At 39.4% G+C, this 27299-nt stretch overlaps 1 protein-coding gene across 1 annotated transcript; it reads left to right on the top strand.

Moving 5' to 3' along the window:
- Nucleotides 1–43: 43 nt before the first annotated feature.
- Nucleotides 44–23392, top strand: PSMA5 (proteasome 20S subunit alpha 5). The gene is made up of 9 exons (XM_027096206.1): nt 44–184; nt 4202–4268; nt 10837–10963; nt 13204–13271; nt 14210–14317; nt 14459–14517; nt 15108–15210; nt 16434–16520; nt 23140–23392. The coding sequence occupies exons 1-9, from the start codon at nt 156–158 to the stop codon at nt 23215–23217; spliced, it is 726 nt and encodes a 241-aa protein (XP_026952007.1). The 5' UTR covers nt 44–155; the 3' UTR covers nt 23218–23392.
- Nucleotides 23393–27299: the final 3907 nt, after the last annotated feature.

Genomic DNA, 27299 nt, shown 5'->3' with positions numbered 1-27299 from the left:
AGGTACAGGAGGGCGGGCTGAAGGGGTTGCGAGCGCACGCGCAGTTGGTAACGGAGACTTGGCTGTGTGGCGGTGTGGGTGAGTTGGGTGCAGGTGGACTCGTCTTGGCCCTCAGAATCCCCGAGTGGCCGCTGCCGCTTTCTCCTGCCCTTACCATGTTTCTCACCCGGTCTGAGTACGACAGGTCTGTGTGGTTGGGGGAAATGGGGTGGAAGTTACGGGTCGGCGGGCCCGGGGCCCGGTCTGGGCCTGGGTTCTGCCGTGTCATGGGGGCGCCCCAGGATCCCGAGTCTGGCCCGGCTCGGGGATCTCTCGCCTTCCCCAGCCGCCCGCTGTGATTCCCCAGGCTAGAGTTGCGCCTGTCGGCCGCACTTGTCCTACCGCTGAGTCACTGCTGGGTCCGAAGTGCGGAAGCGTGAAGCTCCGCTTTGTGCTTGGGGAAAGGCGGCTGGCGCGCCGCGACTCCGACCTTTAACCTGGAAAGGCCAGGAGTCACCCCTTCTCCCCTTCATCTTTTTGTGCTGAGTGTGACTGCCTTTTTAAAAATGTAAACGTGTGCCTGGAAGAAAAAGCAATTAGAGATCACTTAATGGGTTTGATCATTTCAGCTCCCTTTTCCTTCTAGGAGCACAACCTCGTTTTCCGTTTCTTAGCTGTGGGAACAGAGCAGCCATTCCTTTGATTGAGGTGTAATGGGGCGTGATGTGATGTATAGTTTCTGCAGAAGCTCGAAGGAAGTCTCAGCTTTGCCCAGATATAGTGTATGGTGTCTGATTTTATGGGAACTGGAGTTTAGAGTGTTCTCAAGAGTTTTGTCATCATGCTGATTCAACTAGACCCAAGCTTTTCTGACTTTTTAAACAGTTTAAAGCAAGTTACTTTAAATGTGTGTTGCAGCCAGATCTGTTTTTGAAATCAAAGCTGTGAGGTTGTTGTATTTGTATAAAACAAAAAATCTTTCAGAGCTTGGAAATGTTAAGTAATATTAAATTGTACATACTTATGCTGTAGACATTTTTACTTTCAGTTTCTGTTTTGATCAGTTATGTTTCACATAGCTATTGTTTTTTTTTAAATTTTAAAGCCAGGAAAGGCAGATGTTTTCTTTGTACTAGATGGCTTGAGAAGCTGCATTTCTTGTCAAGTATATGTTGAACCTGTCAAAAGTTTTATCACTTAGAACTACCACTTTAAGAAAAAAATCCTTTTACTGACTCATAGAAGATGTATGTGAGGTTTTCAAACTGACTCCTTAAAAAAAAAACAAAAAAAAACCGGACTCCTTTTCTACTGTCCTATAAAATAACTTTGTTAGTCAGTATTTAGCTTCCAGAGCATTGAAAAGAATCATCTTTGGGTGATATAATTTTGAGTAAGGGGTGTGTATGATGGAAATTGTTATTCTTATCAGAAAACCTTTATTAAGGTTTTTGTGATCATTTACTTAACATCTTTATTAACTGCTTTGTGTTACTCATTTTTGTATCTTCCTAAAGAATGCCTAAAACAGTCCTTTTTATTCACTTAGCTAAGGTACTTGAATGCTTGTCATATGGCAGTGAACAATATCATGATCCTTTTTCTCATATGGGAGACTGTCCTTTAAAGAACTATTTACAAAAGTAACTATAGTGTAATTCAGAAATGTGTTCATGTCATTAGAGAAGCTCAAATCAACACTATGGGAGTTTGACGAGAGAGATTGCATTCAATATTAGGGTATTATGGAAAACTTTAAAAGGAGCTGATATTTAAACTGAGCGTTAGGAACTTCCCTGGTGGTTCAGTGGCTAAGACTCCACGCTTCCAATGCAGGGGGCCCGGGTTCGATCCCTGGTCAGGGAACTAGATCCCACATGCATGCCGCAACTAAGAGCCTACATTCGGCAATGAAGATCCCACTTGCTGCAAATAAGACCAAGCACAGCCTAAATAAATAAATAAATTTTAAAAAACATAAATAAACTGAGTCTTAGATGTAAGGTTTTAATAAATATGGAGAGTGAGAGTGAATAGTTTTGAGGCAGAGAATATAGGATTAACAAAGGAGGGGCAGTGGGAAAGCATACATAGTGTTTGCGAAAATTCTAGTCTGCTGGCACATATGATACACATATGGGAATGGGGGGAGATCTGGGAAAACACTATGGTGCTAGATACTGGATGGTTTTTAATATGAGGTTGAGAAGTTTGGGTCTTATTTTGTAGGCATCTGTGTGGCATAAATTATAATTTTAAGAAGTTACATAATCATAATTGTGTTGTATAGAGATTAATTGACTGGATTAGAGGAAAGAGAATCAGTACCAGTTAGAAGGCTATTAAAATACTTAGTTGAAAGGTAATGAGGGCATTGAGAATGGAAGGGAGTGTAGAGTTACTGTGTGGGGGGCGTGGGGGGAACTGATTGGAATTGATATGACTTGGCATATTGTTAATTATGGGAAAAGGGGAGGAGTGAGTCAGATCGTTTAGAACTTTATAGTTTGGGGAACTGGGAGATGCGAGGTGTTTTAAAGTAAAAATGAAATAGGAATGGCAGGAGATGTAGCTGATTTTGCAAGCGTGACTGTATATTTCAGACTGGAAAATGTCAAGTGTTTGGCACTAATGGGATATCCAAATGGAAATGCTCAGGAGGCTTTCAGATTAATCAGGAAAGAGGTCAAACTGGTAATAGAGATTTGGAAGTAGTTAGTGCTTGACATGAATGAAATAACCCAGAGAAAGTTTGAAAACAGGGCCAAGAGCAGAGCCCACATTAGGAAAGACTTAGTAATACCTCAACAGGATGAAGTTCCTGAATTCGGGTGAAAATACTGTATTCGTATTCACATAGTACTTTACACTTTACAAAGTGCTTTCATAATCTGTGCAATTCAATACCAATTGTATTATGACAGAGGCAGGATAGATTTTTTTTTTTTTCATTTGAGCAGATTAAAGTTAGTAAGTGGCAGAACTAGAATTTAATCCCAGGTCTTCTGCCCTCGGACTTTCCTCTCAGTGATTTTTAAAAGCTGTTTCTTAGAGTCCTAAATTTCCTTTTAAATGACATTAGGGATAGTACCTCTGGGGAAAATGGGAGGCTGGAATGGTGAGATTCTCTTTTGACTCCTGATAGTTGAAAGCTTGGTCTTAGATTGCCTAAATTCTCATTCCAGTTCTGCCTCTTATATGCTGAGTGACTTTGGGCAAATTAGTCAACCTCCTTGTGTCTCAACTTCCTCATCTCTAAAATCGTATCGCTTTAGAATACTATTTCATGGGATTGTTTTGAGAATTAAGTGTGTTGTCATTTAAAGGTTTGCAACAGTGCCAGGCATATAGTACATATTCAGTAAATGTCAACTTGTATTATTATCTGTTTTATATTTGGGATATATATATATATATATATATATATATAATATTTCTTTTTTTAAAAAAAGAGGTTTTGATAAAACAAATTTGCAAACACTGCTCTGTATCCTCTTACACGTTATAAACTCCAGACTCCATAAACCAAGGAGCACAACTATTTTCATTCATTTGTTCAAATATTCTTAAAGTGTCCATTGTGTGCGGAAAGCATTTATAGCTAAAACCATGATGCCTCTTCTCCAAAGGGATTTCTAACAGATGAGCAAGGAAAGGTTGGGAATTGTTTAAAGGAGAAGAGCAGTCTGGCATGTATAATGTATTGAGTGAATTAACTAGGTTAGGCTTTAGGAACTGCAACAGATCTCAGTCTGTTGTTAAGATAACAATACTAATTCATACAAATAAATAGAGAAATGTCCCTGTGGCTGACTTTTACTAAAAAGTAAGATATTAACATCAAATTCACGTAATGGGAAGAGGATAAGGATAAATGCACATTTTCTTAGGAATTGCCTGATAGTTTGGGGGCATGAATTTACCAGAGGGATTCCAAATTGATTCAAGATTGAGGCAGAAAGTCACCTGCTTTCATTTGATCAGTTTGAAGATACTATGGGAGTGGGGCAGAGGTGTTCTATGTATAGGTTCCATTCTCTTGAAAAACTGTTAATGTACCAAAAAACAGCTACAGATTGTTGTGGGTAAAGGAGCATAAAGACAGTGTGCACATCTTGTAGCCATCTGAGCTAGATGTCAAGGAACTTGACTTTAGTGTCTCTATGCTTATTTTTTCTGACAATTTTAATACCATTTTCTTTTTTTTTTTTCTTAATTATAGGGGTGTGAATACTTTTTCTCCTGAAGGAAGATTATTTCAAGTGGAATATGCCATTGAAGCTATCAAGGTATAGTATCAAGTGGGGTAGTTTTTGAAATTTCATGGCAACTTAGTACTTTGCTGGCAGAACATTTGGAGTAAATGTGTTTTAGCTATTCCTTTAGAAAATGTTCTTTATCTCCCTTTAATCAACCACAGTTAACCTTCTTTTTAATTTTATTTTTTTATTGAAGTATGGTTGATTTACAGTGTTGGGCACAATTAACCATTTGTATAACAATTTCAATCCCATTCCTAACAAGTACTTTGGAACTTTTTAAACAAATAACTGCTTCATAGTTATGTAAGTAGCTTTTTCTTAGTGGGGTTGGAAGGACATGTTTTTGTTTATAATCTTCTTGGCTATAAAGAAAGGGGTCTAGAATTCCTGAGTTAGCACCTGGGAGATATTTTATCATCTTGAACAAATCATTTAACTGATCACCTGTATTCTTGTTGGTAAATTTGTCAATTTGTACTAGACATTTTTGGGTCTGAATAAGAGATGTGTCCTGTAATCTAACAACAAAATCGAATAGTTCAAACCAGTATTCAAAAAATTAGTTAGAAAGTAAGCTATTTATACTAAAGTTAGTTATGTGGGATCTTCTATTTGTTGGATTATGGATAATCTAAATTCTGCTTTAGATCTAAATTAGGTCGTTTAGGATAAGGTCCAGGCATCAGTATCTTTAAGGACTACCTCAGTGATTCTTAGTGTCTAGCAAGGGTTGAGAATCACTGATCTAGTCCAACTCTTCACTCTGTTTCAATCACCTCTGTATCTCCAAACAGCTTCTGTTTTTATAGATCTAGTGACAGAATATTTTCTCACTAGATAGCTCATTCTGTTTGGAAATCGTTCATAATGGTTTAGAAATTTATCCTTATATTGAATTGAAAGTCTAGCTTCCTGAAGTTTCCTTCAGTTGGCCCTAGTTTTGCCCTTGAACCATACGGGATGTTTAAACCTCTTCCATAAGGCAATTCCTCACATATTTGAAGAGAACTATTGTGTTTCCCTCTAAGTTACCTCTTCTAGAAAGAGTGTATTGGGGGAAATAGTTGTATGAGAATCTGGAAAGGGCAAAGAAGATTCTTAGTTGAAGACATAGAAGTGAAGGTGGAAGCATTGTAGTAGATAGTGGGCAGAAAACGATGGGCCAGCTACAAAAAGTGCCTGTTTTCTATTTCTAATCATGTGTGCCCTATATTTAAACCATATGTTACTATGAAGTCTGAGATTATCACAATTCCAAGCTGTAGCATTTATTTTGAGCCTCAGCTAAGGTAATAGTTCTATCCAGATGTGCAAGCGAAGAGTAATTCTCAGGTTTTTTGGTTCTCCTTAAGCCCCTTAGTGCTAGTAATTTCCACGTTGCTTAGAGATAACGAGATAGTATCTGATCTCTGTAGCCCTAGTTTGAGCTAGGATGGAGTAGTGCCATTAATGTATGCTGCTTAACCTGTGTAAAAATTCATACTCCTAGGTGTTGAAACAACCTTGTTGTCTTGGCAACTTAGCCAATGTGAAAGCAATTTGATAACTATAAGGATTTAGTAGTATGAAAGGAGCTGGAGAAATGACTGAAAATGGCTGACAAATAGAAATTATCACGTAGAGGTGCTGTATGGATGGCATGGGTGAGATATAGCCAGCAGAGGTGGGGGCAGAGTGCCTTTTAGAGTTAGGTTTGGGGGAAGAAATGGAAATCTGTGACAGTGTCAAAATTATTGTATTATTCTGAGCATCTGGACATTGGTTACTATGCTAGTGAATTATATTAAATAAATAATACATAGTCAGTTCAAGTGTTCCCTTTCTTCCCTTCTCCGTCTCCCCAGTCCCAACCCAGGGTGGGGGTGGAGTTTAGTCAGAATCGTAATATTGAAATGTCTGGGTATAAATATAATGTACAAGAGAAAATTATCTTGATTTTGATATATTTTGTAAAATAGCCTGTCTCAAAATATTGACCCTTTTTTGGAGTAGAAGCATAGAAATTATATTTTTTAATTAATTGATTGATTGGTTGATTTTTGACTGCATTGGGTCTTCGTTGCTGCGTGCGGGCTTTCTCTAGTTGCGGCGAGCGGGGGCTACTCTTCGTTGTGGTGCTCAGTCTCTAGGTGCACGGGTTTCAGTAGTTGTGGCACGTGGGCTCAGTAGTTGTGGCTCGCGGACTCTAGAGCGCAGGCTCAGTAGTTGTGGTGCACGGGCTTAGTTGCTCCGCGGCATGTGGGATCTTCCCGGACCAGGACTCAAACCTGTGTCCCCTGCACTGACAGGTGGATTCTTAACTACTGCGCCTCCAGGGAAGTCCTAGAAAGCTATTTAAGTTGGAGGCCAAATTGAACAAGTTGAAAATTTTTTCTTGTGCTATGAGAACTTCCTCCACAAAATAATTACAGGGACTATTGACATTTTAGAATGGATAATTCTTTGTTGTGGGGGACAGACCTGTGCATTGTAGGCTGTTTAGCAACATCCCTGGCCTCTACCCATTAGATGCCAGTAGCACTCACTCCTCCAGTTGTGACAACCAGAAATGTCTCCAGACTTTGTCTGTTGTCCCCTAGGGGGTAAAATGGCTCCCGGTTGAGAATAACTCTGCTAGATAAAATTTTAAGGTAGGCACGGGGACTTCCCTGGTGGCGCAGTGGTTAAGAATCCGCCTGCCAATGCAGGGGACACGGGTTCGAGCCCTGGTCCGGGAAGATCCCACATGCCGCAGAGCAACTAAGCCTGTGAGCCACAACTACTGAGCCTGCGCTCTAGAGCCTGCGAGTCACAAGTACTGAAGCCCACATGCCACAACTACTGAAGCCCATGCACCTAGAGCCGATGATCCATAGCAAGAGAAGCCACCACAATGAGAAGCCCACGCACTGCAATGAAGAATAGCCTCCGTTCGCCGCAACTAGAGAAAGCCTGTGCGCAGCAACGAAGACCCAATGCAGCAGTAAATAAATAAATAAATAAAAATTTACAAAGTAGGTATGAATTCTGTTCTGCTCTGTTCAGTTGGAGATTCAAGATCAATACACTATACACAAAACAATTAGAGGACAACTAAGTGCCAAATTAAATTCTCTGACAATGGTTTCTGACTTTTTTATTTTACAGTTGACCCTTGAACAAGGCAAGGGTTAAGGACACCGACCCTCCAAGCAGTCTAAAATTGCCCTATAATCTATTGATATAGTTGGCCCTCCATATCTGTGGTTCCTCATTCACCCATTCAACCAACCACAGATCAGTACTGTTGTATTACTATTGAAAAAAAAAATCCACATGTAAGTGGACCTGCACAGTTCAAACTTGTATTGTTCAAGGGTCAACTTATTTTTAAGGCATACGTGCATGTAGTTTTAGTCAGAAGGTAAAATAGTTTTATAAACCTTGTAACAAAAGCAGAAATCCCTGAGCCTGCCCCTCTTTATCTTCAGCTTCTCAGATGCAACATTTTAAAGTCTTTTAGCTAATTTTCTTGGCATTTACTTCCATATCTCTAAGATAGGAACACAGACTTACATTTTTTTCACCTAGGTATTATCCACAGACTTTTCATTATGAAGGATGACGACTTCTGCCCCCAGTGACACACAGATATACAGTTTCCTACTGGGGTAGAGATAGGGCAACCCTCTCAATGTATGTCATATCTATCATAATTTTGTTAGATCATTAGTCAACATTTCTATTGGTAAGACTACGTAAATGCTTTTCATACCTGAGCTGTTTTTCTGTTTCTGCACAATAGTGTTTTCCTGGGAGTTTGTAATTCTCTTTAAAAATTTTGCCTAATTTAGTATGTAAATATCAATAATTCATCCCCAAGGTCTCTCCAAGTTATGTATATCCTCTCAAAACACTCAGGCACATTAAGTATCCTGTAAAAGATTCTTAAAGAAATCTTTGAGCCTTTGACCAGCTCTAATCTGGACTGGTTCTCTGGGCCTACTGCACAGCTGTATACTTAGGCTCTTCTATCATCATCATCCTAGGAACTCTCTTTAACTCCCTCTTGCGTTAGATCGCAAGTCATTTTCTTTTTTGATGTATTCCTTCAATTTGGTAGAACCTGTTCTCCAATGATTTCATAAGAAAGTTTTTTCAATTTCCAAGCTTTTTTGTTTTTTTTCCTTTTTCTTATTAGTGTCCTGTTCTTGTTTTATGGATGAAAATACCTTTTTCAAGGACTAAAAAAAATTTTTTTCTTTAGATTTCTTTTTCCCCTTGAACAAGCTAGATTTTTTAGAGATATATATTTTTAAACTGCAGATCTTGACCTATTAGTGGGCACTGAATCAATTTAGTAGGTCATGGGAGCATTTCTTTTTGACGTAGACTGGAGCAGTAGATCTCAGAATGCCTTGCTCATAGTATTGGTGAGTGTTTTCTTTTCTGCATGAAACTTTGTTTCTATTATATTTATTTCTTTGTACCTGTTTGTGTATTTTGGTCATGATATAAAGTATATTTCTTAATGTAGATTTGGGTCAGAAAATTTGAAAACTACTGCTCTAGAGAAAACTGCCTCTTCTCATTTCATGCCTTGAAGGTGTTTCTGCCTGCTCACTTCTGAGAGCTGAGCAGGGAAATAAGGCTGGGGTTCTTAACATTAAACTTGTCAATTTTTACTTAATTCCCCTGTTTTCCTGTAGTACTCTGCCTTCGATGGTGGCATCCCCCAATCTAGAGACCCTCTGTTTTACTCTCTCCAGAGTCTTCTACAGGAGTGGGAGTGGGGGCCATCATCTAGCTTTACAACGTAGGGTAAGAGATCTGGAAATCTGTCTCTTAAGCAAACGTTGAACTAATTTTATAATTTTTAGCTGTTCTGTTTCTATTTCCAGAGGTCCTTGTTGCCACCATTCCCTTTTTGGGGGGTCCTATGATAGAAATCAGGTTGTTTCTTGACTTTCTTTACTACTGGCTTAGGATTTGGATTTCTCAGGTTTGCTAAGTAAGTAATCACTAACCCATCTTCTTTCTTTAAAATTTTGTGTCTGTGTCTTTGTCCAGTCTTTGTCCTAGTGGATTTATCCAGTCCCCGCTTAAGCCTTTTAATTTCCTGTTCTAAGGCTTGGAGAAGGAGTAGAGCTAATGTATGTATTCAGTCTACACCTTTACTTAGAAGTAAGAGCACTCATTTTTTACATAAAATTCTTTGACATTTTATCTCCTGTAGTTATGCATGTACCATTAAGAAAATATACAGTGAAAAGCAGGTATATATATTTAATAACACTTCTAAATAAAGTCACAACTTTACACATTTGAAAAATAATACGTATATGTAAGAGACATGATCATTCAGTCTGCATGCGTTTTAAGCATGTTATGCACAATGATTTATGAAATTCTTTGGAATACTTTGCAATAACAGACTCCAGGAATCTGATGCTCACACTGATAGTCATTGCTTTGTAGAACTAAGTAAATATAGTGATTTACTGTAAGTAAATGTAGTGATTATTTAGAGGAGAGAGCACGCATAGTTATGGAAGCCTTTATGAATGATGGGTGGAATTTGGATAGGCAAAGGGAGGAGCGTATTCCAGGTGGGACAGCATGGGCAGAGCAAGGGTAGCGGATAATATAGCATGAGAAAATGGATTTGGCTATACCTGAGGGATTTTGCTGGAGAATGATAAATAATAAAGTTGGAAGAGTAAAGTAGGATTAGGTTTTGAGGACTCTGGAAGCTTTACTTGGATTTTATGTTACAGGCAGTATAGAGAGATATTAATTCTTTAGAGAAGGAGAAGTATAATGAAAATAGTATTTTATTGTATCAGTCAGGCCATAATATGAAAGATACATTGGGAGAGAGAGATTAAAGATAGACTAAGGAGGCTATTGAAGTAATCTTGGCATATAAAAAAATAGCTAACATTTGTTGCTCATTTATTACGTACAAGTTACCATTTTAAGCATTTTATGTATGTGTGTTTACCCCTCTTGATGTGTAAGTATTGTTGTTATTATCCCCCTTTTGTAGATAAGGAAACTGAGACAAAGAGGGGTGGGTGACTAGGATGGTGACATGGAGATGGAGAGATGAAATCAAGCTATATTGTAGACTGCTAGTGACCTTGAAAGATATTTTTATGTTGTTGGTGTTTCTTTATCTTTTCTTTTTTCTTTCTTTCTTTTTTTTTTTTTTAAGTAAATGACTTTTCTGGAGTCACATAGATTTGAGGGATATCACCTTTTCGGATAGATCAAGGTAGCAGAGGTAAAAAGATACCAAGTCCAGAAAAAACATTAGAGTTGTATTACTTCTTGCCCTCTATGTTTAGAACTTTAGAATCTGCCCCTCTCCAAAAAACTGGCATTAGAGTTGATCATTTTCCGGACATTTTCAAGACCTTCTTGAACTTCCCCTTTAGAAGCACAAAATTCTGTAAATCAGTGCTCTTGCCATTGACAGGAATAGTACATTATTAGGATGCTCCTTATTTTCTCTGTGTATTAGATATGGCTGATTGAAGCTTCTATCATGTGAAGATATACAGAGAGATTCCTGGTGAGTATGTGAGATTGTTCTTTGACTTCTATATGATAACCATAACCTGTTTCTCTTTAGCTTGGTTCTACAGCCATTGGGATCCAGACATCAGAGGGTGTGTGCCTAGCTGTGGAGAAGAGAATTACCTCTCCACTCATGGAGCCCAGCAGCATTGAGAAAATTGTAGAGATTGATGCTCACATAGGTAAGGAGTAGGAGAAGGCTGTTCTGTAGGATCTTGCCTGAGTTAATCAGTCTTCTTTGATGTTTCAAGGGAGGTTCATTAGGTGAGCATCTTATCCCTTGTTAGTTATCATTTTCCAGGTAGTAGGCCATTGTGCATAATATAGGTAGTAGGAAGCAGTTATAGGATTCACCTACTCCCAGACGTTCCTTTCTCCCTCAGATTTATACTTGGCAAATGTGATGGTTATTGAAATATGTGAAGGTTGAATCATAGGCCAGCTCCCTATGGTGGCTGGGTCCTCATCGATGCATAACATTAGGAGGCTACCTGGAGCAGAGGATTGTGTGGGAAGGTAGGGGTGTCCACTAAGCAAAGAGAAATTCTTAAAGATCTTCAGAGTGACCAAGGTGCAGAGAGTATAAGGATGATAGACTTTGACCCAGATCGGTACTCTTCCTCTGTTTTCAGATTTATCATTTCAATCTATCTCCCCTCACCTTCCCTTCCTCCCTTTTTTGGGTCCCTGTTAAATTCCCCTGCCGTGGCTTCTGGCATCATTGTAGCATGATGAGTAGTTCTACTTATTTATAGCATGGCATTTTAGTTGACTGCCCACATTTACTTAACCTATCTAGTCATCTAATTACTGAAACATTGGTAAAATAATTAATTGCTTGAGGGCGTCAGAATCAAATGCCATAGTGACTCAGTGAGCTTGACATTATCTCTTTCATAGATATAGAAACTGAGATTTAGTCTTTTAAGATTAGAACATTTTATCTACTTTCTCTGAAGCCATCTACCTTTTGGAGGTAGGTCAGTGTCACTTCATTCAACAAATTGAGAACCTATTATGTGCCAGACTTTGTGCTAGACACCAGGGGCACACAAAGGAATGAGACATAGTCCCCGTGTGTTCCAGGAGCATACAGTTTAATAACAGAGGTAGATATGTAAATAAGTCAATGCAATTAAGTGAAGTAGGTATTAAGAAAGGCTGTAGTATATGCTTAGTAGGGGTACAACGGAGGAAACAATTAGTTTTCCCTGGGGCCAGTGGTAGTGAGGTTTTCAGAAAAGGATTCCATAAAGGTGATGCTTGAGCTGAACTGAATTCTAAAAGATAAGGAAGTGTTTACCAAGTGAATAAGTGTCTGGGTGTAGCAGGGGAGAGCTTTCTGGTAGGAGGGAATAGAAGAGCAAAGCTGTGGTGGTGTAAAATATAAAATACCCTGGCACACGCAGTTTGGCATGACTGGCAGGTGGAATGTGGCAAGAAATGATTCTGGGATCAAACAGTGGAAGTCCTTTTTACCACACTAAAGAGCTTGAACTTGATCCTTTTGCATTGCCAAGGTTTTGAGCACTGAGGAAATATGATCAGATTAGGATTTGAGAAAGACCATTCTGATAGTAGTGTTGAAGGTACAGTGAAGGGGGCTGAGACTGGAGGCAGGGAGACCAGGTCAGAAATTTTTTTAATAGTCCAAATAAAGAGATGATGAAGGCTTAACCAAGGTGGTGGCCAGAAGACGGAGAGGTAAGGACTAATGCCAGACAGGCTAATCAGACAGCAATTGATAGAATTTGGGATTCAGTTGGTTGTGAGGGCCAGGGAAAAAGATGGAGCCTAGAAGGGAAATGAGTTGAGTCTGTGGTCTATCCAAGTAGATATATTAAGGGAGTCATTTGGCTTTATAGGTCTGAAATGTGGGAGTGAGACCCAGGCTGGAAATTTAGATTTGAGTCATGACGTGTAACGTCACAGCCATAATCTTGGCATCTTGGGCCATCTCTCATATAACTAGTTTGTGTTTGGTCAGAAAGTGAAAAGACTTGATTTTCTTCTAGGGTCTTCCATTGTAGCTCATAGTGAGATAGTTATTTTTTTTCCCTTGTTTCTCCTGTTGGACTGTTAGTGCTTGCTTAGTTTGAAAGTGCATCACGGGCTACCAAAGAGTGCTGAAGGAATGCTTGAGGATGTAACGTGTGGAAATTCATGTTTGAGTAGCTGCTCTTCTCTGTCTCCTACCTTAATAGCTGGACTTCTGTTTCATTATGAATGGTTTTTATTTGTTAGTGATATAATTATACTTGTGTTCAGTGTAGATAATTTCCCATCTAATCTCTTAGGTATATTGCTATGGGATTGCTGAATGGCTGCCATGGTTTCACTCCAGAATTTCAGTATTTCCTGAGTGGATGAAAGAGTTCTACAAGGATTTGGCTATCGGGTCACTGTTGCTTTTACATTGCAGGTTGTGCCATGAGTGGGCTAATTGCTGATGCTAAGACTTTAATTGATAAAGCCAGAGTGGAGACACAGGTAAAATTAGCATCATCTCTCCTTTTTACCATGATGCTTGTGTTCCTTGTTTAGTGATGATATAACTGCCTGGGCTGTACTGCAGGTATCTGTGTTAATATCAGATGTAGCTCTTGGGAGTGATTTTGGGTAGAATCCCTAGTTACAACTTTCTGAGGCTTGGAGTCTAGCCATCCAACCATTGCAGCTTTGAGGAAGCCCTGGTAAATAGTGCTGACAGTTTCTTGCTTCTTTTTGACTTGCCTTATATAAAGCAAGCATTACACTGCATTCTGTTCCCTAATTGACTTTCTGTGGGAGCACCATAGCAAGAGGTAGAAATAGCTAAAGGAATTCTCACCCCAACTGCCTTTGCAGCTAGGCTTGCAAATGACAGCTCTCCTGTAGTGAGTAATGATATGTACCAGGTGATAAATGCTGGTTAGGAATACTGATTTTTTTTTTTTTTAACTGAGCTCCTGCTGCCAACAGAGTAGTAGACTGGTAAGAAAAAAATATCTGATTGGTAAAAAATTTTTTTTGTGCTTATTTGCAGGTTTGCTGTCAGTACTTATGTAAGAATAAGTCATTTAATTTAAACTCCAACAGAATGATAAGATAGGGCCTTTGAGGGAAAGCGGCACTCAGCTATTAGCCTTCACTTTGTGAAAAGACTAGATTTGGTGCTCTGAAGGGTTAACTCTGTTTTTCAAGGGAGCAATCCTCTCCCTTGAAAAGTCGTCATTGCTTAGAGTCCTTTTGGTATAACTTTTATTTCCAGAGCTATTTCTCTTCCTCTCGTGCAGTCCCGAGCATTTGAGTTTAATGTTAAGGAAAACACACCAGAGCTTGAGCATTCAGTTTTTAACCACAGTTCAAAGGGATGTGTGTGGTGAGATGGTGGGCTACTTTTAATGCCATTCTTACGAAAGGTAGACCATGCTTTGCTCTTCTTTTAGAACCACTGGTTCACCTACAATGAGACCATGACAGTGGAGAGCGTGACTCAGGCTGTGTCAAATCTGGCTCTACAGTTTGGAGAAGAAGATGCAGATCCAGGTGCCATGGTGAGTTTGACGCTTGTGCGAAGCTTTCTTGCTGTCCTGTGGAACTGATGACATTTGTCCTCGGAACATGTCTTTCTTGTCTCTTCTCGCCCCCCTACTTCATAGCTATTTATCTTAATACCTCCTGCTTTTTGGTTCTAGTCTCGTCCCTTTGGAGTAGCACTGTTATTTGGAGGAGTTGATGAAAAAGGACCCCAGCTGTAAGTACCATTTGGCCATTTTTTTCCTGCTTCCTTTTTGGGAGAATTATTTTCATTTGGGATGGGACTGGTTGTTTAAATCAAGTGAGAAGATTATTGTAGAGTTGTAAAAATGAAGGGCTTCTAATTCTATAAAGTTCATTGATTCTGTGCTGCTTACACAAAAACAAATTTGGGGATTTTATGAAGAACTCCTCTACTGGAATCAGTGCTATTTCTGGAAAGAAATTAGAAGTAACTTTGTTGCTGTAGTCAAAATGTGTTTGAGCCTTGCTTTGGAATATTGATTTGATCCCTGTCCTCAAATAGTATTTAGATAGGCATACATAAGTATCATATTTATATATACTCTCTATATAAAGTATTCTTATACATACTTCTCTTCTAAATCCCTGAGGAAATTATTATTAGTTTTCTTAAACACTTTTTAAAAGATCTGGTTTTTCCAGCCATAGAACATCTTTTGGATTTGTGCCTCGGTATTTCCTGGCTGCAGGGCCAAGCATTTATATTTTTTAGTGAGACGTTTGTTACATAAAATGCCACCGTTCTTAAGCATTTTAATCCTCTTCTTTTTGGTGGTTTTGCAGGTTTCATATGGACCCATCTGGAACCTTTGTACAGTGTGATGCTCGAGCGATTGGCTCTGCCTCAGAGGGTGCCCAGAGCTCCTTGCAAGAAGTTTACCACAAGGTAATTAAGCATTCTCACGACTTCTATTATCTTTTTTTTAAATCATGGTATAATTTACATAAAATAAAATGCACAGACCTAAGAGTTCAGTTCTATGAGTTTTGACAATTGTATACACCCTTGTAACCAGCACTTAAAACAAAATATAGGGACTTCCCTGGTGGTCCAGCGGTTAAGACTCCACGGTCCCAATGTAGGGGGCCCCGGTTCGAGCTGTGGTCAGGGAACTAGATCCCACAGGCCGCAGCTAAAAGATACCGCATGCCACAACTAAGACCCGGCGCGGCCAAATAAATAAATAAATAATTTAAAATAGATACATATATATATAGCACACTTCCATCACCCTGCCCCAGAATGCTTGCCTCCTCTCCAGTCAGTCTCTTCCCCCGTTTCAGGCACATTTACCGTTGTAGATTAGTTTTGTCTGGTCTTTCTATGAATAGAATCATACAGTTTGTATTTTCATGTCTGCCTTTTTTTGTTCAACGTACTGTTTTTGAGATACGTTCGTATTTTTGCACATTTCAGTAGTTTCTTTTTATTGATGAGTGGTATGCCATGGTATAGATATACCACAATTTGTTTATCCTTTATTTTCACAGCTTTACTTAGCAGTTTATATTTCCTAGTCTGGCTCTCCAAGCAAGTGGGCATTTGGTACTTTTTATCTTTGTGGGATGGGAAGCCTTGGTTTGGGGTAACTCATTGTAGTGGCTGAAGGCTGCCCTACTTGTCATTCAGGTGGTTCATACAGGGATGCCTGCTTAAATCAACTTCTAGTATTGCTTTTACGTGTGCAGGAAATTAGATACAAAATGGGGTAAGCAAAGAGCAGATTTTCTAAACCATTGGGCTACCTTCTAGATCATTTGGGAATTATTATTCACAGGATATCATCAATATTATCTTGCTTCTAAATCAAAAGACAATAACTAGAGAAGTCTAACTCTTTCCCCTTCTTCAAAGATCACTTAACATATTAAAGTTGGTAACTTTGTTCTGGTTCAAAATAAGACTTTTTTTTCTCTGAATAAAGGTACTCTACTTATTTACCATTTACCTGAATTCTGGAGATACTTGTAATGCACTGTACTTATTGAGATGTTTGATTTATTAATATTTGCTAAATCATTTCTTCAGGGAGGTGTAGGGGAAATCTTTGAAGGAAGGAGGGATTATGTACAATTAATGGCTACTCTTCTTGCCCTCTTTGTTTCAAGTCTATGACACTGAAAGAAGCCATCAAATCTTCACTCATAATCCTCAAACAAGTAATGGAGGAGAAGCTGAATGCAACTAACATAGAGGTATTTTTCTGTTTTATTCAGATATCATAGCTCTCATTGCTGAAGATCAAGATAGTAACATTTTTGTATGCTCAGTTCTCAAGAAGTTATTATCCTGTGAATAAGCAACTTTAGTAACGTGGTATGGCAGAAGCCAGAATTTGGTGAGTTAAAGAATAAAAGGGAGTGATGAAGTGGACAAAACAAGAATATGCTGCCTTCTCAAGAAGTAATTAATGTCAGCAGCAGGCAGCATTAAAGAAAAGGATTTTTGTCTTTTTAAGGATGGGGAAAGATTTGAAAATACTTTTATAGTCTGAGAAGCAAGTAGTGGATAGAAAAATGTTAAAAGAATTAAGGGCTTCCCTGGTGGCGCAGTGGTTGAGAGTCCGCCTGCCTATGCAGGGGACACGGGTTCGTGCCCTGGTCCAGGAGGATCCCACGTGCCGCGGAGCGGCTGGGCCCGTGAGCCATGGCTGCTGGGCCTGCGCGTCCGGAGCCTGTGCTCTGCGACAGGAGAGGCCACAGCAGTGAGAGGCCCGCGTACCACCAAAAAAAAAAAAAGAATTAAAAGTGGAAGTTAGATAGTGATGGAAAAGTTCTAGAAGAGAGAAGGCATGGTACAAATGAAGGAGTTGGTTTTGAAAAATAGAATTGATTCACCATTATATTGAATACCCATTACATGCCAGGTACTATGTAGATGCCAGGGATACAGACACAGAAAATCCAGTTCCCATTAAGTAGTATAGAGGACATACAGATAATAACAGCTTGGGTTGATACTTCTGTAATAGCAATATGAATGGATTGACACAGGAACATATAACTTATACTGGGGCGTTAGGAAAGCTTACTGGAAGAGGTGAGGTTAGGAGAAGGGAAGAGAATGGTATTCCAGGAAGAGGGAACAGGACATGTAAAATAACGTTGTGCGTAAAAGGGGACTCTGAGGGATTTATCTGAATGCTGGAGTGTGAGATGTATGTGAGATAGGGAGATGACACTGGAGAGACGTGGACCAGATTCTGAATGCCCTTATTTAGGATCCTAAGAGTAGACAGCAGGATGGGAGGTAATGATGAGTAAAGTTAAGGCAGGCTTGGAGGTGAACTGGGAGAGAGGTGTTATATTTCCCTGGTGATTGTTAGATCATCTGCTGAAGGTGGGTGAATGCAACAGTGAAATAAAAAGGAATGGAAAATATTTGGAAAAGTCATTATGGATAGGGAAAAGGGAAGACAGGGATGAGTAAAAGGATTGCTGGGTCACATTAAAATACGCTAGCTGAGGCTGAAATCACAAAACAAGTTGTTGTAAAAAGTCAGGATAGTGGTTACCCTTGGAGGCATGGTATGTATGTATATTATATTTTAATTAAATTTTTAGGGCTTCCCTGGTGGCGCAGTGGTTGGGAGTCCGCCTGCCGATGCAGGGGACACGGGTTCGTGCCCCGGTCTGGGAAGATCCCACATGCCGCGGAGCGGCTGGGTCCGTGAGCCATGGCCACTAGGCCTGCACATCCGGAGCCTGTGCTCCGCAACGGGAGCGGCCACAGCAGTGAGAGGCCTGCGTACCGCAGAAAGGAAAAAAAAAAAAAATTTTTTAAAGGCCAACTGAAGCTGGAATCACAAATCAGTAATTAAACCAATCAGCACTTACCAGGATACTTTTCAGCTATACTCAGCATAGATTGAGAAAATGTATATTTAGATAAATCTCTGGCAAAGGATTGACTGGTTATGGGCAGAAGAATGGAGAGAGTACTGGAGAGTATTGTTTGTCAATCTGTCACCAATAGAGCCCGGTTCCTTAGGCTGCAGTGAAAGGGGCAAAATTGGGCACCAGAACAAGGGGCTGGCCTAATGGTGGGAAGGTCTGAGAAGAGTTGGAGAGAGGTTGGGGCTGCGGGAGGGGTGTTTGGCTTGCTTCTTCAGCAGTCATGGGGAGAGGGGGTTATGGAATGGAAATGGAAAACTTACTTCATAAATAGTTGTTTTTTCACCTTCTCAGCAAAGATTTGAAAATGCTTCCCCTTCGTGCCAGTCTCTGAGATGATGAGGCGCAAAATATGCAACGATAGCCCATATTGACCCTTAGGAGGGATTTTGTCAGTTCCTTTTGTGCTTTGTTTTCTGTGGTACTGAATGAGATAGGGTCTTGGCATTTCCACTAAGACTATCTCCTTGCTACCTCAGAGTAATTCACATGTAGCTCTTTTGATCTCACAGTGAAGGTTCTAAGGCCTGCTTGGTTCAACTAAAACTTCAAAGATATTTTTTAGCTCATTCAGTTTCAGTGCAACTACAGTGTTGCTTTGAAGAGAGCATCAGGTGTGTGTCCCATCCACGCTCTATCATTAATCCCTGACTAGAGTTTTCTTCCCTTTAACACAGGGGCACTTTCACTTTTCCAAGCTCTAACTCATGGTTTCCAAACCTGGCTGTCCATCAGTCTTTGGCTGTCCATCAAAAATCTCTATTTTTGAAATCTCCTTGGGTGACTCTGATGCTCAGCCTAAGAAGGTCAGGCATTTGGGAGCCACTGCTCTAGAGCCCACCCTCCTCTATCTCTTTGAGGTCCCTGCTCCTCCAGTTGTCCCTTGCGTCACCAGCCTCTCCTCAACAGCCACTTCCCCTCAAAAAGGGAAAATTTCCAAGTTGCATCTTTCTTTAGAGAAACAAAAACAAAACCCACCTTTGTCAACCCCTCTCTCTACCTAGTATCCTTTTTTAAAAGATCAACTTCATTGAGGCATAATGTACATACTGTAGTGTGTGCCTGTTTTAAGTTTACAGTGCAGTGAATTTTGACAAAGGTATAACCCTTGTATCCGCAACCACAAAATACAGAACGTTTCTGTCGTCCCCAAAAGTTCCCTCATGCCCCTTTTTAGTCACTTCCTTCCCACTGATCTGCTTTTTGTCACTATAGATTTGTTTTGCATGTTCTAGAATTTCTTATAAATGGATCTTACAGTGTGTATTCTTTTTGTGTCACACTTCTTTCACTTAATAATTTTGAAATTCAGGAGTTTGTTACATTTTATTGCTATTCCATTCATCATATCTTTTAACCTTTAATTGCTAGATGATGAATCTGTATTCATTGTCTTCACTGCCTCGCCTCTCATTTATTTCTCAATCACTGCCTTGGTTTCTGTTATTATTTCCCTGAGACTGCCCCTTGCTAACATAACTCCTCTTTATCAGATTTCATGGTCATTTTTAAGACTTATATGACCTTTTCTGAAGCAGACACCTCAAATTTTTGACAGTTGTAAAACTAAACTCATTTTTCCTGAAAACCATTTCCTCTTCCCTTATTTCTAATTCTGGTTGATGACACCTTCAGTGAACCTGTCATTCACAGCAGAAACCTGGAAGACTCTGACCTCCCTTTGCCTTCACCGATTTGTTTTTTTGCCTCCTTAAATAACTCTCATATCAGTGCCTCTTCTTCATGCCTATTCCTAGGGCCTTCTCTTGTTCAGGCCCTCATTTTTCTCCTGCCTTGTATGTTTTGAGATTTCCTAGCTAGTCTTCCTGCCTCTAGCCTTACCCTCCTCATTTTCATTCCATTTCCCCTGCCATTGTGCTACTGAAGTGGATTTTCTAAATTGCATATCTAATCTCAATTGTCCTCCACTTGTAAAAAGTCTTTTCTGACTCTTAACTGTCTGCAAGATAAATTCCAAACTTCTTTTCATGTCATAGTAATTCACTACTTCTTAAGGCATATGTTTAACCTGTTAGGTAGCTTGCTAATTTTACATGCAATTATCTTTTAATCCTCACAATAGCCTTATGAGATAGGTATTCCTACTTCCATTTTACAGAGGAGGAAACTGAGGCTTTGAGAAGGCAAGACCTTGCCCAAAGTAACAGTATTGGTAAATGGTGGGGTCACGGTTTGAAACCAGGTCTGATTTGGGGTCCTGTCCTTTTTTTTTTTTTTGCGGTACGCAGGCCTCTCACTGTTGTGGCCTCTCCCATTGCGGAGCACCGGCTCCGGGCTCGCAGGCTCAGCGGCCATGGCTCACGGGCCTAGCTGCTCCGTGGCATGTGGGATCTTCCCGGACTGGGGCACGAACCTGTGTCCCCTGCATCGGCAGGCGGACTCTCAACCACTGCACTACCAGGGAAGCCTGGTCCTGTACTTTTTAACACTTTAATACACTATCTCTGTATAAGCTCTGAACTCCTGCTACCTCTCCATTTCATCTCATCACATACGCAACTTCTGCTCTAGTCATTCGGAATTACTTTCAGTTTTGCAAATGCATCATCTTGTTTTGTGCATTTATGCATTTGCGTATTCAGTCTGCCCTCTGCTCCTTGACTGACCCATTCTTGTAGTGCTTTAAGATACAACTCAAAGATTGCTTCTCCTTGAAGCCTTCCTGGACTCCCCCTAGATTACTCCTTTGTGCCTTTATGTATGCTTGGCTCTGTTGTAACACTTACCTGACTTTAAAAGCATTTGGTGTCTAGAGCTCTTAGTAAATAAGACAGACTTTCTTCATGTTTGGATCTCTAGTGCCTTGTACAACTGTAACTAGTACACAGGTGCTTAGCAATTAATTATTGATCAAATCAATAAAAGAAAATATCTGTTTTACCTGCCTCACAGAGGTTTTTTGAAAGTAAAGTGAGGATTTCCCTGGTGGCGCAGTGGTTAAGAATCCTCCTGCCAATGCAGGGGACACAGGTTAGATCCCTGGTCCAGGAAGATCCTGCATGCCACGGAGCAACTAAGCCCGTGCGCCACAACTACTGGGCCTGTGCTCTAGAGCCCGCAAGCCACAACTACTGATCCTGAGTGCCACAACTACTGAAGCCCACACGCCTAGAGCCTGTGCTCCGCAGCAAGAGAAGCCACCGCAATGAGAAAGAAGCCCGTGCACTGCCATGAAGAGTAGTCCCCGCTCACCGCAACTAGAGAAAGCCCACGTGCAGCAAGGAAGACCCAACACAGCCAAAAATAGTAATAAATAAATAAATAAATAAATAAATGTATTTTTAAAAAAAGAAAGTAAAATGAGATAAATAGAAAAGTAGCTTTCATATAGATTATGTAAGTAAATGGCAAGGGGTTATTTTTACTCATCTAGTGATGGGTACCTTCCTGAAGGCAGTATTTGGTTTAAGTCTTATTAGTATTGATTTGCAGCCTGGTTCTATAGGACTGTTCTAATTCAGAGTTGCCCAGTTTCTGGTTTTTAGCCCCTGTAATGGTTTGGGAGGACTAGCCTGTGAGCCATGGGTGACTTGACAATAAACTCTATAGGCTCTCACTCTTCTCTGGTTTATTGACTTTGTATCTCTCTGTCCTCATGTCCTTAAGAAAAGCATTTATATATTTTAATTTCCTTGGAATAGAACTCATGGTCTATATGGACATCACTAAATTATTTAACATACATTTTACAAATATGTTTGGGACTCTTCTGATATTTCGTGTAATTGGATAGATCTTTTAGGAGAATCTAGTGGAGACTGCAGGCTTTGAGAGAACATTTTTTTTAGTCTGTCCCCAGACCAGATCTTCAGGTGTTTTAAGGTGTGCAGTAGTAGTCTTCTTCTAAATTTTACCTGTAGTTGAGGCAGAGAATAATAAACATTATGTAACTGAGCTGTGCTAATTTTGGCAGTTTTCAAATTATACTAAATATCAATAGTGAATGTTACTCAAAAAATGCCCTATTATGTTTAATTTTAAAGTTAAAAAAAGGTAATATAAGGAAATGACATTTCAAACAAACACAAAAGCTAAAGGGAAAAGTGAAGTGGCACCTATTCCTCAGTATTACCCTAAAACATGGGACTATGTTGTCAGCAGAGATGATGGAAGACCTGGTGGTTTGGTTAAATTTGAAACTAACCATCTTCTGACCCTAGTCTTTTATTGCTTAAATACATTATAATCTGGACTGCTGGTTATTACTAATATCTTTAGTGGTAACTGATTTCCTATGGTCAGTGTTAATGAGATCTTTTCATCGCCAGTCCTTTTAAAAAAACAAAACAAATGTTTTTCTTGTTAAGTTACCATATGGGCAGTTTTAGAGAAAATAATACCCACCAATAATAGTTAATTATGTGGTGCTTATTACAATGTTCTAGACACTGTTCTAAGCACTTTACATGGATTGACACATTTAATCCTCACAACTACCCTATGAGTTAGGTGCTTTTATCCCCATTTTACTGATGGAAATTGAGGCACAGAGTGGGCAAGTATACCAAGGTCACATACACAAGTTCAACTTGCAAGTGTGTGAATATGCTTTTAATATATTTCTAAAGGAATCTTTAACAGAAAAAACTACTGACACCAATTTGCTGCTGCTTTTGTGATCCTTGTTGAAGTAACCTCAAGAAGTGACAGTGATGCCAGGCATTTGGTTAACTATTATGTGGTGGGTTAACCTCAAAATAGAAAATTTGGTCAAGAAGATTTTTATTTTGGAGTCAGACAGCTATTTTAGGAACTGCTGCTGGAAAGGATATCCCTGGGACAGCAGATCCCTTAGTTCCTAATGAACAGCTGTGTCACCAACAACTTCTCCTGACCGTGCTGGGGCTATAAGCAGGGTGATCGAGCCGAGCTTATTAAGCCTTCTCTGTTTTCTTTCCAGCTAGCCACAGTGCAGCCTGGCCAGAATTTCCACATGTTCACAAAGGAAGAACTTGAAGAGGTTATCAAGGACATTTAAGGAAGCGTGATCCTCAGAATTTCTTGGGGACAGTTTCAGTTCTCCTAGTTGCCCTTAACTTTTATTTCCAGCTCCAATTCCTTGGAAAATCTCCAGTGTATGTGCATTTTTTTATGATGTCTGTACATAAAGGCAGTTCTGAAATAAAGAAAAATTTTGAATATTTGTTAATAGACTATTCTCTTCTAAAGCAGTCTTGTGTATAAAATACTTGTGTTGTGGGCAGAAAGGATAGTGGTATTAACATCCCTATCCTATCAGTATCCTAAAATTGTTTTAGTGGCTCTGTACAACAGAATCAACTATATTATGAATTCCTTGGTGTTGACAGATGAACTCCCAGCTAGTCCAACTCCTCCTCATGTGTTATAGGTACTAATACCACTGTAAACTTCAGTTCTGTAGTTTTTCTTGAGTAAATAATTTTTTGCTGCTTTCCTTATATGAAGGAGATGCTACTAATTGACCATCAAAAGAACATGTTTTGAGGCCCTCCCCAAAACTGATGGGTTGGAATAAGCCAGCTACAATGTTGTACTATTTCTTGTGCCTTAAGGGACAATTTGTAATGAGATTTTCTTTTTTTTATGAAGTCAAGGACTATAAAAGCATCAAATTTATGATCTTGGCCTCACTGGCAATCAATTACAAATCAGTAAGAGAGAACTGGGTAATTCAGAAGTAGTTTACATTAGACTTTGGAATACACTATGAACTTCCCCCGTTAGAGCTGCCAGCATATGACTGGTTGAGATGATTTAAAGAATCAATCTATTGGAGCCTCAAAAATGGCCATATGGACCCAGCAATCCCACTACTGGGCATATACCCTGAGAAAACCATAATTCAGAAAGAGACATGTACCACAATATTCATTGCAGCACTATTTACAATAGCCAGGACACAGAACCAACCTAAATGTCCATCAACAGATGAATGGATAAAGAAGATGTGGCACATATACACAATGGAATATTACTCAGCCATAAAAAGAAACGAAATTGAGTTATTTGTAGTGAGGTGGATGGACTTAGAGTCTGTCATACAGAGTGAAGTAAGTCAGAAAGAGAAACAAATACTGTATGCTAATGCATATATATGGAATCTAAAAAAAATGGTACTGATGAACCTAGTTGCAGGGCAGGAGTAAAGAGGTAGGCATAGAGAATGGACTTGATGACCTGGGGTGGGATGGCGAAGCTGGGGCAAAGTGAGAGTAGCATCGATATATATACACTACCGAATGTAAAATAGTTGACTGGTGGGAAGCAGCAGCATAGCACAGCACAGATCAGCTCAGTGCTTTGTGATGACCTAGAGGGGTGGGGTAGGGAGGGTGGGAGGGCGGCTCAAGAGGGAGGGGATGTGGGGACGTGTATGCATATGGCTGATTTGTTGTGCAACAGCAACTAACAGTATTGTGAAGCAATTATACTCCAATAAATATCTATTAAAAGGAATGGCCACATGAAGTAGATATTGTTACTTATACTTAACAGATGAAGAATGTAAGGCTGTGTGACCATGGACTCAGAAAATTAAGCTGTTGAGACTTGAACTCAGGTTTTAAATCATCAACTCTTGGTACAATGCCAGGCATGAGAAGCCTAGATACCTACTGAGTAATAGGGAAATCTCATTGAGATTTGAAATGTACTATCCACAACATGGCTAATCCACGTGTGAATAATGCAGAATTGATTGTGTATTGTCTTCATTAACATTTGTAGGAAGTTGTACTCTATGATTTCAAATTCTGATGATTTGAATAGGCTGAATTCATATTAAATTTATACCAAATTTCCAGCAAAAAACGTGCTTATATACATTTGGAAACTGCAATGATGGGAAACATTTGGGGAAACAGAATTTTGCTCTAGACACACACACATAAGGTAGGGAACTAAAGTTATATTGTCGCCAATGTTCTTGAGACTGTCCTAGTGATTTTAACCCTGTTATTAAATATAACGTGATCATGAGATTAGTTTCCCTCGTGTTCACCTCTTATCAAATCCTAATAGAAAATGCCATTGAAAAATCCTATCTCAACTAATATTTGTTCAGATTTAACAAATTTGAGTACCTATGTGCTATATGCCAAGTAATGTATTAGGCATTGGGGATAGAGCTGTGGTCTAGGTATGGTCTGTGCTCCCATGAAGCTTCTAGTGAGGAGAACTAGGCAATAAATACCCCATTTAACTCAATGTAGATTAATGCAGAAATGGACTAAACATGCTGCTTTAGGGCAAGGTGAAGTTGTGTCTCTGAATCATGTGTATTATGTAGGGAAAAAACATATACCAAGGAATAAAGTAGCTCTTAGCTTCAGCTTACACTGTACTGGTGAAACAAAAAATTTCATACCCTCTATAATTCCAATTACAGAATTCTTGAAAGAGATGGACTTTGGTTTTCTGTAGAGTTTTAAATTTTCCTACGAAGTTTCTTTTTGTGTCCATTTAAATAGAATCAGAAATAATCTTATTAGCAAAAGCAATGGTTTTGTGAAACGTAACTGCTTTCAATTCATCTTTCTGCCACAGAATTTATCTTGGAGAAATGTATAGTTTTTAGTAATAAGATAAATTTACATATTTTAGTTCTGCAAGTAAGGTAATATCTTAGGTGTGGTATTTCACAAAGGATATCTGACAGTGCAACTTTTGTATTTCGTGCCAGTGTCATTGACAAAAGCGAAATACTAAAATAATTCATTCACTCAAACATTTTCTCAGTTCCATATGCAAGGTACCATGTCCCCAGAAGCTGATACAGTTTGAAGAAGGAAACATATTCTGTAAACATACAATAATAACTAAAAGCAATATATTAAAAAATGAAGGTACAGGTAATTCCAACAATTTGAGTTTAAAAGTGTATTTAGTAATTTCTCCAGGAGATGGCACTGTTGAGTTGGCTTTTTTCTTTTCGGACAGTAAGACAATAGACCATTCATCTTTGTGTCACCCAAACAAAGAAATATTCCTGTATAGACCCTTTTCTCTCCCCGGCTAATCACATGCTACTGGAACTGACTGTCTTGTGATCTACTCCACAGTTGGCACAGATTAAAAAATAATCTCTTACAAAAATTATCTGACACATTGTAGTTAATGGAAAGGAACAAATTGTTCACCAGTTTTCATGGAGCTTTATGTCGTCAGTTCAGTAGCTGAGAACTTGGAATACTATTTTAGTGATTTTACCATCCTGCTCAGATGCCATTCAAAAATATTTTTCACTTGTCATGTCTTACTATGGTTGTTCTGGCAAAATGTAAATTTGTAAATTTTTGTTTGCAAATTAATGTGACTACAGGATTTTAATGTAAACCTTGGGTTCGGTGCACTGCACCATTTATTTTCCTCTACAATAAATATATTCTCATTCGGGTTTACCTGCAGTTAATAGTTAAAAGTAATTTTTTTTAAAAGTAATTTTTAGTTGCTTTCTTTATTTGGGTGTAACGTGTTGTATACTTTGTGTCTTTCTATTTGTTCCCTTTTCTTCTGAACAACTGGCATTCTGAAGAGATGGAGTCAATAAAGAGAACATCCAGAACTGGTTTTACCTGCACTGCATGTTCCAGAATAAAGTTATGGGTGTAGTTTCTGCGATAAAGGGAACAGCGTAGGGGTTTTGTTTTATTTATTGGAGGCGGGATGTTAATTTAGGGGATATTATATATCGAAAACCAAACTTGTGCAGTGCGCTCACTGCAGGGTTAAGGCACCCTGATAAATATGCATCTATGCAATGATCATGTCTAAAGTCGGCACTGAGCCAATTTTATAAAAGGGGGCAATTCTCTTGCCCCCTTTTACCTGCCCCTAATGCCTAAGCTACTTTCTAACTCCAGGAAAATCAATAAGCAACTTCTTCTTTGGCTTAACCCCCTGCATAAGAGGAAGGTGAGAGAGAAGAGACTTTCTCCAGGCTTGCGTGAGTCACGGATGTTCTGATGTCTGCCTCCATGAGACTTAGCCCACACAGTTCTCCTTCACCTTGTGTCAGCAAGGCGGCTGCTTCAGCAGACAATGGGCGCTGCAGCGTGCGGGGGTTAAAAACCAGAAGCA

This window comes from Aethalodelphis obliquidens, unplaced genomic scaffold, assembly GCF_003676395.1.
Source record: "Aethalodelphis obliquidens isolate GAN/ISIS:26980383/991018 unplaced genomic scaffold, ASM367639v1 scaffold100, whole genome shotgun sequence".
Classification (NCBI taxonomy): Eukaryota; Metazoa; Chordata; class Mammalia; order Artiodactyla; family Delphinidae; genus Aethalodelphis; species Aethalodelphis obliquidens.
The sequence above is the reverse complement of the archived record's forward strand: the minus strand, read 5'-3'. Positions and strand labels throughout refer to the sequence as shown.